The 20506-nt window shown below is 42.1% G+C and overlaps 1 protein-coding gene across 2 annotated transcripts in view; it reads left to right on the plus strand.

The window, feature by feature from the left end:
• Positions 1-1000: 1000 nt before the first annotated feature.
• The window catches only part of LOC111597940 (mitogen-activated protein kinase kinase kinase kinase 5), a 45866-nt gene continuing 26360 nt past the window's right edge, over positions 1001-20506 (plus strand). For both annotated transcript variants that reach the window (XM_023312896.2, XM_023312897.2), the window contains exon 1: positions 1001-1223. In XM_023312896.2, the coding sequence (XP_023168664.2) occupies positions 1098-1223 (126 nt within the window). In that variant the 5' untranslated portion in view covers positions 1001-1097. The remainder of the gene's footprint in view (positions 1224-20506) is intronic.

A 20506-nucleotide genomic window follows, 5' to 3' on the forward strand; every position in this document is an offset into this window, starting at 1 on the left:
CTGAAGAGAAGAGAAGCAAGCCGCAGTAGACTTTGCTGTCGCCGTTGCCGTTGCCGTTGCCGTTGCCTTGTTTTTGTGTTGTTGTCGCGTCGTCTGTGTGTGCGTTGTCTGCATGTGTGTCGGTCTATGATTACGTGTGTGTGTGTGCTTGCCAACGCCGCCGTGTCTGTCGCGTGTGTTAGTGCGATATATATTTCCAATTGGCATCTGTTTATATTTTTATATATGTATATATAAAATATATAAATGTTGAAATTTATAAGGCGACACACAAAAGTGGCCAGCAAATAATAATGTTAAAAAACAAATAAAATTAAAAATATTAAACGAACAATTTTTGGTCGTTTTCGCTGCCACTGGCCGTCGTCGTCGCCGTCGCCGCCGCTGCTACTGCCACTTGTTTTTCCACTTTTGCGACCGCGACGCCGATGTTGACGCCTCTGCCGCCGCTCTCGCTTTCTCTCACAGTGCAACGCCAACGCTGACGCCGTCGCGTTTATCATTATTTTGACTATCATTGTTGTTGTCGCTGTGGTTATTGTTGTTGTTGCTGTTGTTGCCGTGAACGCTTTAATTTCGCTTCGATTCTGTTCTATTCCGTTTTGTTACGAGCATTTCATGATTATTTCTGCGTGCAAAGAGATGACCAATATATTGTTATTTGTGTGCATGTGTGCATGCATGTGTGTGTTAAAAGCTAATTCTCGATATTAATTGAAATTCTAGTTCTATAAATACGGCCATTGTTAACGGTTACGCAACTTTCCATATAAAGCGCACAATATTTAACTTCGAAGAAGTTTTCAAATACCCAAGAGCCGATAACGGCCTCCCTCTATCCACGCCAACAACAAAAATGCAACAAATTCATAAATTTTACGATATTTGAAATTGATACAACATTTACCAACAACAAAAACAGCAGCAGCAGCAGAAACAGCAGCGGCAACGCCACTAACTAAAAGAACAACAAAATAAAAACTGAAAGAGCTGACAGAGACAGAGAGGCACAGAGAAAGAGATAGACACAGCAAAAAGCCAGCAGGCAGACAGGCAGGCAGGCAGCGAGCGCTGCTGCCTAGTGAATCGCTCTCGTCATGGCCGCTGCTCACAGTCACCACAATGCCAATTTGCTCAGCTCGGACATATCCCGGCGCAATCCGCAGGACGAGTACGATCTCATACAGAAAATTGGCTCCGGCACCTATGGCGACGTTTACAAGGTAAGTTTTTGCTCATATGTAATGCTCTGGGCTGCCAATTTGCCAGTTGTAGCACACAACCACACCCACACACACGCACACATGCACATGCACAGTGACTAAGCGCCACTTTGTTTAAAAGAATGAATTCCTCTCTATCTCCCTCTCTCTTTCACACACACACACATATAGACGCATAAAGACATTGCCAGAAGAACCAAATGAAAGCATGCTTGCAATTTAAAATGCATATGTATATGAATAACATATTAGTATCTATGTGTGCGTTAGTGTGTATTTGTGTGTGAACTCCACTTTGCCATACATCGACTTTTGTTTTGCTTCGCATTCCTTCTGTATTCGCTGCTGCTATTCCGTCTGCATGAGTGCACGTGCAGCAACCGCTTTTGGTATTCCTCTCTGCCTGTCCCGCTCCCTCCCCCAGTCATGCTCATTTGTACATCTGTTCATCGCATATCTAACCCCTTTGCTCCACTGTTCTTCCTCTAGCTTTGAGGCAAAATATGTGCAATATTTTCTGGCTCTTATTTTAAATTGTTTTTTTCTTCATATTTTGTTTATTTTGGTGCTCGTCGACATCGACACTGCACAAAATATGATAAATGCTGCTGTCAGAGCGAACTGTCCTTGCACTTTCAATAGGAAAGGTCGCTGGGGACACGCACACACACTCAGAGGGTGTGGCCATAATGCATTTCTGGCATAAGCCGCGCGTAATCCTCGCCAAGCGCAACGTATTCAAAATTGAAATTAGAATTTTGTTGAATCGCTTCGCCCTATCGCACTCTCTCTCCCACTCTTTCTCTCTTCTTTCGCTTTGAACTGCTAAAGTTGAAGCCACGCGCGCGCATTGATTATGCGGATTAATTTCCATATGGAATATATGTATATGTATGCATGTATTTATGTAAATACATGTGTATGTGTCAGTATGTTGATTTATATTTATATTTACTCATCTGCCTTGTACTGTGTACTCAAATGTCTGTGCGGGCTTGTATAGATATGTGCGTGTGTGTGGCTTGCATTTGCCTGCTCTGTTTTGCATGCGTCATGCGCCAAAGCCAACGGCGCATGCTTCCAATGCTCGCCGCCATTTTCCAGTCTTGACACATTTATTTATTTCCCCATGCGGAATTTGTTGTGCTCATGCTGGAATTTATGATGCGACACACACACACACACTATCTCCCCCTCTCTGTCTCTGTCTCGCTCTGTTGTCTGTGTTTCTTCAACTCAGTCTTCACTCTGTTTACAAGCAGATGTTCGTATAGCTCAGAAGCATTTGGAAAAACGTATGTTCTCTGTTTTGAGCTTTTATTGTTTAAGTAAAGTTTAAATGCACAACACATAAACAATGATGATCTAATGCAAAACAATTGTTTTTATTTTGAAAAGACTATTCAATAAAGCCCACAATTGATTCATACTGTTAGGTTGATCTGGCCCTATTTCACTCCTGGTTTGTCTATTTCCTTGTGGATTCAATTCTTGTTAAAAGTTTCTTCAAAGAATAAATAAAATTTAAATTCTTTTCAAATCAATTGAAATGGAAATGCACATTCTAATGTCTTCTAATTTCTATGTGGCCATTAGTCGCACAATAAGTAGGAAATTAATGCTATGGCAACAAGAAAAATCTTGGCCACCAAGCAAACAACGAAGCTGTTGGCCAAGAGGCAGCTTTTCATTATCGCAGCAAAATGGAAAAGCGAATAAATAAAACAAAGTCTACTTTAAGGCGTGAATACTCGATAACAAAACGGAAGCTGAAGTTATAGCAGGAAAACAAGAATAAGAAGAAGAAGCAGAAACAGAAGCATAAGAAGTGGAAGCAAGTGCCTACTACAGTTATGTAATGAAATATGGCACACACACACATACACATAGATGATTGCCTTAGCCAGGCACTTGACTTCGCACATTGTTGCCATTGTTTTTGTTGCTGTTGTTGTTTTTCCGCCACACATTTTTACAATCAGCGTCGTCATTGTTGAGCTTGTTGTTGTTGTATAAGGATTTGCTGAATTGTACTATGCGTAAACGTGGTTATACCAAAGGGGTATATTGAGCGCTCTGTTAATGCATAAGTAACTTATGAAGCAAATATATGATTATAAGCTCAAATAAGACTTACCTTGATTCAGATATATTTATTTATTTACATTATTTACCTATTTCAACTAAATCATAGTATGGCCAAGTATCTGGCAACTTTTGCTGCATACAGGGTATATAATTGTACGTCTGCTCTCAGCTAGTGCAACTAGTTTTTGTTCCGCACACGCAACACGCATGAAAACATGAAAAAAAATTGGCGCAAACCACTCAGCGAGAGAGGGAGAGAGTAACTGAGTGTTTGGCGGAGCAGGGATGAAGCGTAAATTACTAGAGAAAAGAATCAAGTGGTAAAGGGAATTGAAGACGATGAAGAGTGAAGAGTGCGAAGTAACGTAGTCTGCGGTGTGAGAGAGAGTTAAAGCAAGAATGCTAGATGACACAGCGAGTCACATAACATTACATAGAAATGTGTGTGAGTGCGAAAGAAATGCAGTGTGGGCATACCTACAGATTTATAAAAAATGCATTTGTTTTGATGCAAAAACATTTCCTACACTTTCCCTTTCTCCCCCTCTGGCTCTCTGCTGAAATTTGGACTCATTTGCCCAATGGCAACAAACAACTTTATTAAGTCAAATTTATAATGAGTAAAGAAATTGGGGGAGAAGCGAACAGAGAATCTGATTTAATGGGACGAAAATCAAACCAAAACAAACAAGCAGATGAGAAAACGTTTTACCCTCAACTATGGTTGGCTAAGGGCTGCTTTATGCAAATGGCCACATAACGTGTTTCCAGTTCAGCAATTGAACTAAGCAAGACGCTAGATTTAAATATTTAATGAAAAATCCTAGAATCCAGTTTACCCCGTCTCCAGCCACGTGTAGGCTGGCAAAAGAGCCACCCTCCACGCTCCACCCTCCACCCTCGTTTGCTTTATGAACAACAATAACAAACAGACGTAACAATCAACAACAATGGAGCACGGGGCAAACCCGACTGACCCAATTCTAAGTCGCAATAATTTGCACGTTTTCTTTGTTAAAGGGTTGAACGGGGCTTCAGCTGCTCCCCTCAGTCGGATGGGCTGTTGAGTAGTGAGCTAGGGACTGGGGTTGGCCCTCAGCATGAGAGCAATTAAAGCCACAGATTGCAACTGACTTCGGTCGAAGTGAATTCGTTCAAACTTCTCAGGTGTGCGTGCAGTCGTTTACGATTTAATTTCAACTCTATTTGGCCCCAACTAATTTACTTGCCGAATCAGCTTAAATAAACGAAATTTAAATAAAATACCCAAAGTCCCCAATTCTCTTTTCTCTTTTTTGTGCGCAAATCTCAAATCCCAGTTGTGTAAATATTGGGCTGCCCTGTCTGGTGCTGGTTGGAAAGGCCTGTCTTGACCGAGTGTGGGCTAGTCCCTTGTCTGCTCTTTGTCTTTCTCTCTCCCTCTCCCTTTGCCACTCTCTTTGTCTCTGTTCCAAGTTTAGCGCATATCAGAAATATTACACAGTTTGTGTCAAGCCCTTTGGTTGCTTCGCTCTTCGCCGACATCAGTGACTGTCCCCAAAGGCAAATAAAAAAGGTAATCTAAGCTCTTTTTTATACCCTAGAACGATCCATTGAAATTAGCAACAAGGCTATTTGGCTCTCTACGGGCAGAGGCTTTATCTCTGATTCCATATTTGATCAGGTGGCTATAAGGAAACATATCAGATGCACAGTGAATCTTCAGGATAATTCAGAATGAGAATAGAACTGATATATGTGAATCTATCTATTAAATTCATAAATGTGGTTTGTTTAAAATGTAAAATCGTGCAGATCAGGGTATCTGCTAGTCGGGCACTCTCAACTAAAGCATTCTCACATGCTTTTTGTGCCGCTTCTCGTGTTTAAAGTTGTTTAGAAGGCAACTAGCGAGAGAAGGCGCCAAAGTGGGGCTAGGCGGCAGGGGGCCAAACACATCCTTTGTATGTCATTTGCCTGTCGGCAACTGTTCGTTTTGAGTGGGCGTGGTCAAGGCTTGTTTTTTATGCGAATTCTTTAGTTTTTTATTTTATCAGTTTAGGCGTATTTGATTTACTAAAGCAGCAGCTTCAGCTCGTTGCGCCTAATGCTTGACAAGCTTTTGTTGTTGTTGCTGTAGCTGTTGTTGTCATCCTGGAGCTCTTGGGGTTCTTTCAATTTCGTCTTTGACCCATCACATTCATCATTATTGTCTTTCCTTGGCTGGCTAAGCAGGCGATTTCCATGGCAGCTGCTGAGGCTGTCCGGTCGTCCCATGTCCTTTGATTTCCTTGCCTATTCCAATTGCCTCTGCTTCTGTTTCTATTTCCGCTTGGCAAGGCGAAGGTTATTCGAATTTGGCATAAAAATTGGATATGTGCCAGTGCCGGAGCCAGTGCCAGTGTCGCAGCCGCAGTCGCAGTCGCAGTCGCAGCAACGCCTCCCCTGACGCTAGCTTGGGTTGCCGCTCTGTCCTTTTGGCAAAAAGGAAGTGTTTACAGTTGTTCGGCTCTTCAAATGTTTTGCTCTTAAGTTTGTTATTTGGCCAATTTCGCCATGTCATTTGCCGCGTACTGTCTGGAATTTCCCTTACATATGACGCTGCCAAAAACTTTGCCCTTTGCATAAGCAGCCAAGCCTTTTGGGAATCCTTCCTGGCCCCCACTCGTCTGCCTCTTTCCCATCCGTTCGGCCGCTGTTATTACGCAGTTGGCAAAAGTTTGCCGCGGATTACGATGTCTGCATGTTTCGTCTTTGGCCAAAGAATTCGCCTTATTAAAACCGTCAAAAACTTGAAAGGCTAAAAGGCACATATTTTCTATATGCTGTCGAGAGGGCGTGGCAAACGCCTGCGTTTCCTGCGAAAAAGTCAACGTTGCGCATGCGCATCGACTCAAAGTTCAGCGAACTACGAAATAAATGCCATTGAAGGGAGAGAGGAAGAGAGACGGACGGAGCTCCTTGCATTTCAATATATCAGAGCAGGACGGAAGAGCGGAGGAAGCTGCGACCACTGCACAGAAGTCAAATTGACCGCGCGCTGATGCCTCTGGGCTAGTTGATTAAAAACTTGTAAAATATGCAAGTAAAATGAGCTCTCTCTCCCTCCCTTTCTCTTCCTCTCTCTCTCTCTCTTTGCGAGAGGAGCATTAAAACGGGAGCAGAAAGTTTTTCGTTTTGTTTGTTGCCTGGCCATAATTTCATTAGTCGCAGAGTTGAGCGAGCTCAAAAAAGTTTGCGAGCTGCAAACAAATTCGCATTAAAATATGTAATTCCAATTCCCAAGGGAGATGGGGGCAAATGAGTTGAGTATTAGGTGTTGTTTTCCCGTGTGTAAGCAGAAAAACTTTGGCTAGTAAATTCATTTGCAGCAGCTGCGGCTAATTACGTTGTGAACTATGGCCAAAAATGTTGAAGCTGCAGTAACAACAGCAACAGCAACAGCAACAGCGGCAGCATCATCCACATTAATCTCAACAATTCAACAACTCAACTCAACTTGTCAGCCCGAACATCATGATTGGGTTAAGCAAAGCCCACAAGGCTGCTAACCATAAGCTCGAAATACTTGTGAAAATAGTGATTAACCCTTGAAGCGATTCTCGCATAAATTATAAGCACTGCCAGAGATGGCGTAGACAAAGCGTCAAAAGTACTAAGCCGACTTTAATTGAAGCAGACATGACGAAATTATTAAAATCGGGCGAAGTTCTGGGGGTTATAAAGTGACTAAATTAATGGAAAAGCTGTTGCCGAAGGAGAACGGGCAAAGAGATAGAGAGAGAGAGAGAGAGAGAGAGTGAGAGAGCAATTCAATTAAAGGAATTACGTTTGAAGTTCAATCTGTTATACGATACTCAGTTGGGCAGGAAGTGAAAATAATTATAATTTTTAATAGGCAATTAAAAAATTAAGCTGCCATTGAATAAAAAAAATAATATTTTCAATAGAAAATGCGAAAGGAGAGCATGAAGTGAAGAACATTAAAGCAGCGCAAAGAAAAGCAGAGAAAAACTTGCAAAACCGAGATATTGTGTAAAATGTAATAAAAATGAAGTAAAAACAGCAACAAGGAGAAAAAGATGAAGAAGCAGCAGCAGCAGAGCGAAAAAAAGAGCAAAGCGAAAACGCCTCGAGACGAAAGTCAAATAAAAAGTCTTTGCGCGCCCGGCCCCTGCTAATAATTAATGTGTCTTTGTCTCTTTTACTCACGCATATAAAAATATGTACATGTAAATACTAGTGTGTGAGTGTATGTGTGTACAACTTGTGTTCCGCCTTTGTCCAAGTTCAATGTTTGCAGGGAAATGTGCTTCATTAGAGTTGAGTAGTTGCGTAGTTGAGTTGAGTTGAGTTGAGATGAGTTGAGTTGCGTTGAGTTGAGTTGATGAACGGTTAGGTCAACTCTCTCTCTTTCTCTGTCTATCTCTTCAAGCCTGCAGCTCTATCGTTTTTGTCAGCTGCTGATGACGAGAATTGGCGCTGCTACGTTTTCTTTTGGTCCTATCAAAGGCTGGGTATTTGACCTTGAGCCGCCAAGACAAATGTGTGAACAGCAGAAACCACGGAATGACTGATGAGCTAGCCAAGCTGATGATGATGATAATGATCGTCATCATACCGATGCTGATGAGGTAGTAGAGCAAAGCCTCGAGCCTTGATTTATGTTACTGCACAAAAAGTTAATCAAGTTTGCGTGCAGTGGAAACGCGCGTAAGTTTTCTCTGCAGATAAGTCAGGAGTTTTTCCGAGGCATTACTTTGCATTTGCTAACTGTGTCAATATTTTACATGCAACGCCCACAACGTTGCCAGCCAGAGCCAGAGAGAGTGCCTCTCCAGCCGTTGGCATTTGCTGTTGCCCAAACCGCTGACCAATATTTCACAAACAATGCCAAAAGGCGGATGCACCAGCAGCAGCGGCAGCCACAGAAGCCAGCTCTGAATTTTCATAAAACTGCTGCCGGCTGTGCACCCTCTCCCTGCCCCACCCTCACACCCTGCTGTGAATGTGTGTGGGTGTTTGGCTACTCCCCAGACGCAGATCCTTCAATTATGCAATTTTCTATTTGTGCACAAAATTGAAACTGAAGTTGAGCCAAGGCGCTATGGGCGTGTATACCTGCCGTGCCAGGCTCGACCTATTTGTGTAAAAGTCTATTGTGGAGGTCCTTCCCCCTAACCGCATTCCCAACCCTCCTACCTCCATTTCACTCCTTCTATTCACATTTTTGATTAGGTTTTTGTTATCAGACTACGCCTACTCTGCCTCCGCTATCTCCCTGGCCCTCCCTCTGCTGTCACTTGCAATTGGATCGCAGACAATGGCAACGTTCTCATTTTTGTGTCTATTGTTGCACAACTTCAAATGCTCAGCCAAAATATGTACGTCTATATATATATATTTATATATATATATATAATGTATATCTATACCAATCTCCTGGTCCTCTTTGATTGCCACTTGTGTCACAGTTCGGTTTCTCTTATCGCTTGTTATCAATTGAACAAGAGGCACTCGAAACTGGGAATAACATCGAATAATTGCCTTCGCTTCAAGTATTTCGCCTGCCTTCACTGCCGACAGCCAAGAAAATCATCAATTTAAACATTCTAATCGATCGATATATGCAAATTTATGTAGAGAAATAACCATTGGTAACATTTGCCAACCTTTTTGGCCCATTCAAAATAAATATGCAATTAAAAGTAATAACAATAATTGGGAAAATAAAGGACCAATTGATGTCTGCATATGAATTTAGCCATATTATTAATTCCAAGTGCCACACAAAATGCTTGAAAAAGAGATTTAGCCTACATCAAGTTGTTTTCTCTGCTGAGTTTTCTTAGATTTGAAAATGAGGAAAAACAGATTGCAAATTATGTGCAAATTGTGCTAAGTAGTTGCCACTTTTCCATGTACTTAGAGTTTTATGTATATATATCTTATATATTGTCTAAATGATTCACAAATTTGATGGCGGGTGTGGGCGGTAATCAAATGTATTTGTGATATGTTTTTCTCTTTTTTTTTTGTTGTCTCTGACAATGCTCAATGCACGTTGTCTAAATGGTCACGTTTCAATTTGGAAAGCCAGCCAAATTCCAGTTGGAATAGCAACGGCTGTTGCTGTCATTGTTGCACACAAAGCAGCGCGAGGTGTGACAAAGGAGAGGCAGAGCGAGACAGAAATATCGAAATATCGAATATTGAGTGCAGAACATAATAGAGAAATTTGATGTGAAAACGAATAGTGACGACTCGAGGATATCTTGTATTTGTGTATGATTTACCTGATAAATTTTAAGTGCAATAACATAATACAAAACAATTATAAAAATGTATTTGTTGAACTAGACACAAATTGTATTGTCTTGAGCAGACAAAGAAATAATATTAACGAAACAAAAGAATTAGATAATGTATACAAAGAAGAATAAAAGAGAGAGATGGGGAGACGGCAACACTGAAATTGAAAAAAAGCTGTTTAATTTAATGCGCAGCGGGTTATAGACTCAGCGCTTGATACAAGAGAACATGCGTACGAAATTCAATATATGTTGCTTGAAATATGCACGCATACATATAAACATGCCTACCATGCATACATGCACTCCTCCTTTTTTGAGCGCCATCAACACGAAGCTATTGCTGTGAATATGCCGTATATTCCTTTTGCTCATGGCTCGTTTTCTTTGCTCGCTTCTATTCAACTGCCTGCTTATCCTTTCTTCTTTTACTATCCCTTTCACGCGTGCTTCCACTCATCATGTATGCTTACATAAATTCATATATGCATACAAGTACACTCTCAAACTTACATATTCTACTATTTTTAGCTCTAGCAGACAATGCGATAAGTTCATTTTATTCATTTCTGTTCATTTTATTCACACACTTCATTTTATTTAAGTTCATTTGTTTTAAGTAAGTTACGGCAGTTGACACCTTCCTTGAACTATAGTTTCTTTAACAATTACATAAGTCACTGTTGTTGTTGCTATCCAGTAGTGATAAAATATTGCTAAATTCTATATAACTAGGCGTATTTGCTCTAACCTTGAATGTTATCTTCTATTTTAAATGCTTAAAGTTTGTTGGTGTTTGATAAAGACAAAGTGTTTGTTATCGCTGCAAAACTTGAAGGGAAGGAGGGAGCGAAAGAAAGAAAAAGTAACGGGTTGACACGTGCTAATTCATTGCACTCGCTTCATTCATTGATAGGCCATCTCGTTCGCTCGCTCACTCGCATTCTAGTCTACTCACATCCACACGCACGCCAATAGCCACATGAACCATGGAAATTAGCATACGCCTTTGACAAAGGCATTAGGCGAGGGGCAGATGACGCACAGTGGGACGGAAATTGTGGCAAAATACAAAAGATAAAATACATTTTCAACGTATGATTAAAGTTATATAATGTGAATATTTCTGTGCTGTCTTTGCAAATTATATTCTATGGAAAACTATTTTTTTTTTAATGTGACAGAAATTTATCGTAGTGGCCCCACTGTGCAACGAACGAATTGCGTTTGCCATTTATGCAAAGTTCTGGGCGTGGCATCCACGCCCTTGATAGACATGTTTGGGTTTGATAGAGGTATGCACACACACTCGAGCCAATTCAAACGCACACACACACACACGCAAAGTCTGGCATAGAGAACATGACGTGAATGTAGATATTTATTGCATTTTAAGTTCAAGCAGGCGGCTTAATGAGCAGCTTTGTTTTATGTTGTTGTTGGTGAAACAAAAACATTGTTTAAGCTTAAATAGCTACGTTAATGCTACTGCTGCTGTTGCTGCTGCTGTTGCGGTTGCAATTTCAGTTTGCATCTGCAATGGCATCATTGCAGCCATTGGCATTGGCATTTGGTCTGTTTGCTAATTGATCCAAGCTAGTGAAATGTTTGACCCCAAACACTGACTCTGACTCTGACTCTGGCTCTGTCTCTGGCTCTGGTGCAATCCGATAGCTACATTTGATCTCTGACATTCTGTCGAATGTAGTTCGCTCAGCAGCTTAAGTTGCAAGAAGCCAGCACTGCCGGACTAAAAGCCCATTCACTGCAACTTTGTCACGTGGCTCTCGCCCACGCCCCAACCCACGCCCACTTGCATTCAACACACAAAATTGTGCAATCGTGCGCCTGCCGTAAGAGTTGTTGTCAATCAATGGACATGTTGCCATGTTTGCCATCAGGTCGGGGTCGTCGTTCAAAACAAAGGACAGCCAAATGAAAAACATTTATTGCCCAGGTGCTGCGTAGGGTTGCCTAGGGTGAGCTAACGTAACAAATCCACTTTAAGACTAACTGAATAAAAACAGAAATTAAGTGCCAAAATCCCAATGCTTTGCATACGTTCAAGGCTCGGGCTAGAATAGAATCTGGGCCATTTGCTGCTGCCATGAGCTTGTTTAAGCGTGACAAATTTGGGTCTTAACTGTTTTCTCTCTCGCTCTACGTTAAAGGTATTTAAGTCTCTTGTCAGACTTCCGAGGAAACCGCACCCTTTGCCCCAATCCACTTGACACAAGGGAAGGAACACGCAGATATATGCTACTATTTCTATGAACAGCCATTTCTCAATGCAAAACAAATTAATTCTGAGGGCAAATAAAGTAAGGAAAGTTATTTGCAGTAGAAGAGAATCTATTCTTAACAGAAAGTGAACATATTTTTATTTTTGAATGTAAAACGTCCCGTTTCATTAAGCCTAAGTTTTGTTTAGTGCAGCGCTACTATTTTAATGAACACAGTTATTATGTGCTGTGGGTCTTAGAAATCGTGGTCAAAGGTTAAACACGTTTCTGTTAAATTCTGGATTTCGCTGAATACCTTTCTGACCTCAAACAAAAATTGATCAATGCAAATGCTAATCTCTCGGCTGCGAATACACACATATAACTGTACATATGTTAAAAACAAAATCGAACTATCTCTAAGGAAGAGAGAAAAAGTAATCGCAATAAGTTGGGTCACAGGCCACTTAACAGCGTCCAGAGGGGAACAGAACATTATGAGCTACTGGGAGTAAAAACTTTGCGCAACTCTCGAAACTTTTCTGGCACAGTGAGCGAGAGAGCGTTCATTCCCAGTTCCTGTTCTGATTCCAGGCAACCAGTTCAATTTGGTTAAGTGTGCTAGCCAAGTTGATAGTTTTTAGCTTCCGGCCAGCTTCTGCCTGATATATATATACTCTCGCTATATATATATATGTGAGAAATTGAAGCGAAAAAAAGGCAAAGAGCATGTCAAGGGATTAGTTTTTGCTAATTGAATTGTGCGTTGCCAGGGAAATATATGGAGACGTAGAGAGAGAGAGAGAGAGAGAGTGCGGGAGGAAGAGAGAAGGCTAGACATAATGCAGCCCACACACACGGTAGAGTAAATTGAAACATTCGTCTGGATTAGAGTGGAAGGTTTAAGTCACCTAGGCAACATTTTCTTTCTGGGCCAATGGCTGCCTGCTGCCTGCTGTCTGCCTGTTTGCTGTCTGGGTTTGCATTTTGGCTTTACATTTTGTATAAAATCTGGACAACGTTTCGGTATTTATACACACATATATATATGTGTGTGTGTTGTGTCCTTTAACATAATCGCTTATTTACGAGCTGTGTGCGTAGCGGAAGTCTGGTTGGTCCGCCTGGTCTGCATGGTCTTTGAGCTTGTAATTAATAAAACATGAATTCAATTAGTTTAAAAGGCTCTCACGCTGATCGAAACGCTTTGAGCCCCAAGGTTTGAGACTCGCCATTTCTCACATGAACCGCCCCCGGCCCGGCACCTTATTTCGGTTGGCAGTCCGGAAATTGCCAGCGAGCGCAACGTTGACAAATTGCTCAAATTTTGTGTTGTGGGGTGGGGGCAACTGGGTGTTGCACTCATTAGAGTAGGTGGCTCGCCTTGTAATTTTCTTTCCTCTCGTTGGCAAACAGAGTTTGTCCCTTCGCATGGCTCGCTGCACTTTTCATTCTGTTTTTTCTTTTTGGTTTTTTTTTTCTGTTTTGTATCCCGTCAAACCCTTTGTCCTGTCAAATTAATTTCTTTTCAATTTCATATCCGTTTTTTAGTGGCTTTCTCTTTGTCTCTTTGCCTTTTGCTGGCAGCAAGTGCGAAAATCAACATTCCGTATCTCCGCATTTTCGCATTTTCCATGTGCATTTCCTTTTTACAGCATAATTTAGTGAAATTCGTGTTCCACAAAGTTGTTAACTTTTTTCCTAAATGCTTCACACACTTAATAAGCTTGTTGTTCACAACTGTCTGACCATCTGTGTGTGTGTGTGTATGTTGCTTCGTTTTGTATAATGAAGTTGCGTTGGTAACTGAAGCATACATTAAAGCGCAGTTGATTGCATTTTCAAATTTGATGGAAAAGTTCGTCCGCGCTGCTGTCTCCCTCTCTTTCCGTCTCTCTCTCTCTCTCTGAAAAGTTTGTCCGGCATTTTCGAAGCTTGCAATGAATTTTAAATTAAGTTTAATTAAATTTGGCTTTGCTTGGGCTCCTTTTAATAGGCCGCCTAATCGGCTGAGCCGCAACCTTTGACCTTAATTTGGAAATCAGCCAAAAACTTTTGCCGATAGTCAATTTGATTGGTATGTAGGCGGGGCTGGGGTGGCCTGGGCTGTTGTGGGCGATATTCAAATTTGCTGCGATGTCCGGCATTTCACGCGCTGTAGTTGAAGGCGCCGTAAATCAGACCAAAAGCAAACGGCATAAGCAGATTTGTGGCGCCTTATTATGGGCGCTGCATAATTTATGGCCGAGCGGTACATGACGCCAAAGGTGAATGCACCCACACATGCCTGTCAAGGCAGCTAACAGAAATAGAGACGGGCATAATGGGTAAAACAAAAGAGCGAAAAAGAGGGCGATGGCAAATCTAAAATCAATAAAAGCAGAAACTGTTGTGGTCGCTGCTGGCCGTCGTTTACCGGCTATGGCAGTCCTAACGACCCGCTGCTATGAAATTAATAAAGGGAACCGCTGCTCAGACAAGAAAATAGCACAGGAAACAACTTCAACGTTCGGCCAGGAAAGCAGGAAAGCAATTTTGCACGCAAGCCCAGCAGTAAATGCCAATAACAATAGCGAAATATGTTTCAACATAGCACAAACGGCCTCTGGGAGTTGCCAGCTGCTAGTTGGATAGACAGAGAGAGAGAGAGAGAGGTAGAGAGAGAGAGAGAGAGAGGGAGAAGAGGGAGCTTGAAGGTAAAGCTTTCTAATAAGTGCGCGTCGTTCCTTCGAGTAGATAGTTAGGTAAGTCTACCTAGGCAGGTGTAATGGGCAGGTAGATAGCTGAGCTGAGGTAAATTATTATTTGGGGTCCTAGGGCTTAGCTGCGAGCATAAAAAACTGATTGCGCGACTATACAATGCTCCATTATGTATGTTCTTATTGCATTGGATACACAGATGGGACTGAGCAGAGGCTTAAGCATGTAATGAAAGTGCTCTTTAATACCCTGTAATCAGTTGACTGAAGGAACTTACTATTCATTGAATACCCTGCATGTGGTAGACTGCAGAAAGTTCTTGTTCTCTTTAGTTAATACTGTACTGAGAGTACTGGAGTAAGCTCAGTACTTGGAGTGCTTCGAGCTCTCAATTAAATACCCTGTAATCAGCTGTCAGCAGCAGAGACCCTGCTATCAGTTATCTGAAGCAAGTTGTAGAAGATAAAGAGACATTCCCTACTTAGCGGTCTGCAGTAAGTTAACTCGTTATTCAATACTCTCTAATCAGTTAGCCTCCTATGCAGCTAGCTGTGATTGCCATGCCCCATGTGCCCCTTAATGTATGCTTTCCTATTGCTGGGACTAAACTAACTTAAGAAGGCATTCGGATCCTACTTCTTGTTTGTCTCTCGCGAAAACTCTATGGCTGACTACAGCCCTCTGTCACACTCTTGTAAGTTGACAAACTTTGGCAACTATTCACAATGGCAATGCTCTCTACTGCTTTGCATCACTCAACACTTCGTTTTTTGTCATTTTGAAATGGTATTTTTGCGTAGTTTTCCGCTGAGCGCACAAATTCTATGTGCATTTTTGTTTTCGAGCTCATTTTTCAGAGCGTCAGTTGCACTAATTTCCCCATTGTTTACCAACTCTATGTGCATCACACACACACACACACAGAGAGAGTGAGATAGATGGATAGACAGTGGGACAGTGGGATAGACACTTACACGCACTCACACACACAGCCACAGATAAAAAGTTATTCAAAAGGGATCTCTAACCACAGGCGGCGGCACAGCTTGCCAGCCTGCCCCATTGTGTTGCATATTCTCGTAAAATGGGAAATTTTCGTCAGTTTTTTGTGGCTTGTATATACATATTGAGATTGTGGCTAGTTGCTGTCAGCGTTGTTGCTGTTGTTGTGGGTGTCGTCGCTCCCCGATAAGACAATTTAAAGTTTTTAAGTGGTTTAAGTGGCGATTGACCCCCAGCTCCAGCTACCAAAACTGTGTTGCCCCACAACCGCGAGGGTCTCGTTATTCTCGATTAGGATAATGCGCAGTGGCAGACCTCACAAAGTTGTTGCCAAAAGGGGCTTAGTCTCGATTAGATTAGTAGAATGCTAGCGGTGTGAGTTTATTACGATTCCAATGGCAGCTCGAATTCATATTCGCATTCTGATGGAATCCATGCCGAACGATTGGATCGACTGGAGCCAACATATGGTTGAGAAATGCCAGAAATTCATTGAAACAGCAAACACAAAGAATTCCGAGGCATCGAGATTCGCCCTTCCAGCAGAGCCAATTCGCCCCTTGCCGTCGAGCTCGAAGCGTGCCAAAAATAAAACGCGCACAATGTAAACAAACAGTTGGTTGCCGCTGCTGGTGCCTCTTGCAGCGCCAAATGGAATCTGTTTATACTGCGGCAGTGCCGGGGCAGTCCGAAAGATGCTGAAGGTCTGCATTCGCTTTGGTTTTGGTTTTGTTTTTGATGAATTAAGTACACAACTATTTGCTAGGCCACAAGTGAAATGTAAGCATTTCGTAATGCTACTTCGAGTTAAACAGAAGCTGATAAGCAAGTGGATCACAGTTGCTTATTTTGACCCAAGGGTAGAACTTGCAATAAAGCAAAACTGATTTGCTATATTAAGTTGTTTCGGGCGTTACATTGCAGCTACTTCCTGCGCTGCATCAGCTGAGATCTGTCTGTGAACACCTTGAGTGCAAGGTCGAAGAATGTCTCCATTGAGTGTGTAAGATTCCAGCTATGATGCTGTGCTCGAGCAGCTAAAAAGAGGTTGATTAGATGTTGCAACAGTAAAGATAATCGAGAGTTGTCAAGCGGCCAGCGCTCTCATTGCTGGCTAACTGAGTTGCCAGAAGTTACTTTTGCTGAAATATTTCTCAAAGGGAATTCATTGATTTAATAGCAAAAATACAAACAAAAATTCTTTATTGACAAAGCAAACAACATCTCGCTTATTTCGTTGCCCTTTTTCTAAACCCAAATTGGCTTAAAGGCAACACTCAATTATGCAGTTGAAACGGTTGTTGCGAATAAAATGGCAATTCGATCGTTGAGATTAAATGAAATTGAGCCCTAAACAATTTAAAATCGCTTGTCACAAGGCCAAATGGGCGTTGGCTGGGGGGCAGGTCGAGGCTGGTCGAGCAGCGTAATTAAATTGCAATTGCAATTTCCCTGGCGGCGGCGGCGTCGGCAAAGTCAGCAGGAAATAACAGCAGCAATAGCAGCAACGGGCAATGACAATGTCGCCGGCGGAGTTTTTTCGGCTAACGTTGACAGAAACAGAACCTAGAAAACTAGACGAGAGAGACAGAGAGGGAGGTAGTTAGGTAGGGACGTTGGCCCAGACAGACAGACTGCAGGGGGACAAGTTCATGCCACTGGGGATGGCAGCAACTGCGGCCCTGACAAAAATCGTGCGAAAAAGCGAAAAGCCAAGAACTGAGCCCGAAACCAAAAGCAAAGGCAAAGGCAAATGCAACGGCAGCAACAACTGCAGCAACTGCAATACGAGAGCAACGTGAAAACTCATACTCCAAGCGCAGCAACAGTGAAACGCCATAAAAAAGCAACAAATATGCAAAAACGAGAACAAAATGAGGGGGAAAAAAACAAAATGTTGCAAAAATCTTTTGCTGATGCAAATAAAAAATCTCAGACATTGTTGAAAGACGGAGCAAAGAGTCGAGCCCTGTAACTGAGCCAAGTCTTTGACGCAAAGCCAGAACAAATGGAACCAAAAAAAAGTGTTTAGGGCTCTAAGAGCACTAAAAGCTTTGCTTTAATTTGTTAATTAACTTAGCAGAAATTTGTTTATTTATGATTTAAATATCTCCTCTATAAAGTTGTTAATTTTAAAAGCAATTTCCAGTTGTGCAGCAAATGATATGAAAAGTTATTTAATTCATGGCAATTGGCCTTCTGTTCGACTCTTAGTTTCTAGCCTTTTAGTTAGTTTTTATTATTAGAAACATAATTCTATCAATTGTATAATATATTCCAAGCTTTTTTAAAAGCATAAAAATTTTAAATTTCCCTAGATGCGAGCTGAAAAGAAGTCTAAATTGTTGGCAACAGCTAACCGTGGCCAACTCGCACTCGATGTGAAAAGCCCTCAGCGCAGACTAATTTCCCATGTTCGCTTTGTGCACTCCTCGATTCATGGCTCTGCATATTTGCCACATTTGTGTGGCACGCACGCGGCTTATCGCGTCTACATTTTCTATGCATCAATGTGTGGCATGAAGAGAAGAAGCTGCAAAAATAATTAGACTATGGGCTCAATGGCAGCGATAAACACTGTGCAACAAAATTGAGGCCTATTGTTGCACTTTAAATGAAACTGAAATTCAAATGACTTCATCGCACAAATCTTAAGCAACTGACGTAGATTTTCTGAATCGATGTTGCACAGTGTAATCATTAGCGAGTGACGACGTCGATAATGATTGTATGAAATGATATAAATTGTTTATATGTTGTTGAGCTGGTTTCAGCCGAAGGCTGTAAACAAAGTGAAAAAATCGCTGCCATAAATCAGAAATGATTTTCCTTATGGCTCGAGCCCTGAGATAAGCGCGCTCTAAGCAAACATAAACACAATTCACAATTCAAATGGGTTTTCATATTTTTTCGCTTGCTTCGTTTTTTTTTTTTTGAGCTATATTTATCGTGGCTAATTGCATAGCCATTTCAGATTTCGCTGCTCCTCTGAGTCATCAGCTCTTCGTGGTATCCGCTTTCTGGCGGAAAGTGTGAAAAGCTTCACGGAAAAACTCACATAAATTTCGTCCAAGCAGCGCTCCGCTCAGCTCTGCTTTGCCCCTGCTGCGGCTATGCAGCTGGGAGACAGAAATCTTTCGCTTTAAATATTGGGCGTTCGTGCGAAAATCCTCGTAAAAAGTGCACAAAAAGCAAAAGGCAAATGTGTGTGTGAGAAGAAGAGTGAATGTCTCTGTGTGTGTGCGTCCGTGTCCGGGTCCTTGGTGGAATGGCTCGTAGCTACTTCAATATTTACGTAATAAAAAATTCAATTTAGCGAAAGTTTAAACGCACGCCAAAAACATCGATGCGAATGTCGATTGAGGTCTGATGAGGAAAAGAAAGAGTGTGCAAAAAAAGCGAACCCAAGTCAAGTCCTTCGTTCGTGCGCTTGGGTCGGGCTTTTGGCATATCAGCAGCTGCCGTCAGCTTCATCTTGGCCCAATAAATTCGATTTGCAAGTGCAACGCAAATATCAAATATCCCAAAGGATGACAGGGACAGGCAAAGGGACGTCGCCTCTTCAACAGCATCTTCGCATCTAACCCATTTGCTGTTGCTGCACCACCGCTCTCTGCGCTTCTCAACGATTATCGCTAGTTAGTTTTCGTTGCTATTGGCTGCGACGTTGTTCAATTTTCAGCTTGAAATGTAAAAAGTAAACTACGCAAAAATTTGAAACTGATTACGCTTCAGGCAAACAAACACACAGAGACACACACACACACACACACACACACACACACACACACACACACACACACACACACACACACACACACACACACACACACACACACACACACACACACACACACACACACACACACACACACCCCCATGTTGTTATCTATAGTGTGTATGTACATCACGTCCTGGCTGCCACTTTGACTGAGATTTTTGCTCCTTGTGCGGATGCGTTGTTGAAAACATTCAAGTTGAATGCCCACAGCTTCTTCGTCTTCTTCTTCCACTTTTTGCCTGGCAAATGGCAATATTTGCCGGCTTCACGAACAACTAGCCAGCCTCTACGCCTCATACTCATTCTGACTCTTATTTTTCTCTCGATTGGCCTGCGCAATACGCTGCGTATGCGTAATGCAATATACACTCATATATTGATAAGCTATTATATGATTATATGATTATGACAATGGCTGACAGTTGAGCTGCTCGCTGATTATACGACACGTACAAATTGACCAAAGCCAATTTATTGAAACCCCATCTACAGTACGCTCTATAAAACAGACATGCCAGACGGGTGTGTGTGCGTGTGTGTGGGGAGGTAATCAGCAGATGAGGATGGCAACTAGGCCTGGCCCATTTGCAACTACTTACATGCTGTGGATTGGCTGCCTCCGGACTGACCGTTGGCTCGAATTGCCGCTTGAGCTGTAAATAAATTAAATTTCCGTCGAGCTGTAAACAGAGACGCATATCGATGCTTGGGGCCAGGTGCCGAACGCTTCGCTGAAGGTTGAAGGATGTCGACCCAGGGCGGGGAGTGGAGGAGTGGCATGAATATTTCATAAAGCTATAGTCCAGCTGTAGTCCACAGCACATTTCTCCACCTTTGGATGATTTTCGCTGCACTTTGCTTTATTAGCGGCAAATTTATGGCGCATTTTGTGTTTCCCGCGCGACCAATGCGATGCAAGCAACACCAGCAGCCACACCCGCCTACACAGCAGCTGCAGCAAATTGCTTATCAATTTATGCAAGCGATACAGCGTATAGGGGGGCTCATGGTGATAAATTTTGCCACAGCCTGTGCTGCCAGCTGTTAAACAAGGCGAAACATTTTGCGCTTTTTCAAAACTGAGCTGAACATTGAGAGTGAAGAAGAGGGTATTTAAGTTTTGTTAGAAGCAGAGCAAAGCATAGCTGACATATAACTATCTGAAAGAACAAGTTAGAGACATCTTACACTTTAATTTTA

The sequence above is a fragment of the Drosophila hydei genome, unplaced genomic scaffold (assembly GCF_003285905.1).
Source record: "Drosophila hydei strain 15085-1641.00,03,60 unplaced genomic scaffold, DhydRS2 tig00008130-arrow-arrow-pilon, whole genome shotgun sequence".
NCBI classification, from domain to species: domain Eukaryota; kingdom Metazoa; phylum Arthropoda; class Insecta; order Diptera; family Drosophilidae; genus Drosophila; species Drosophila hydei.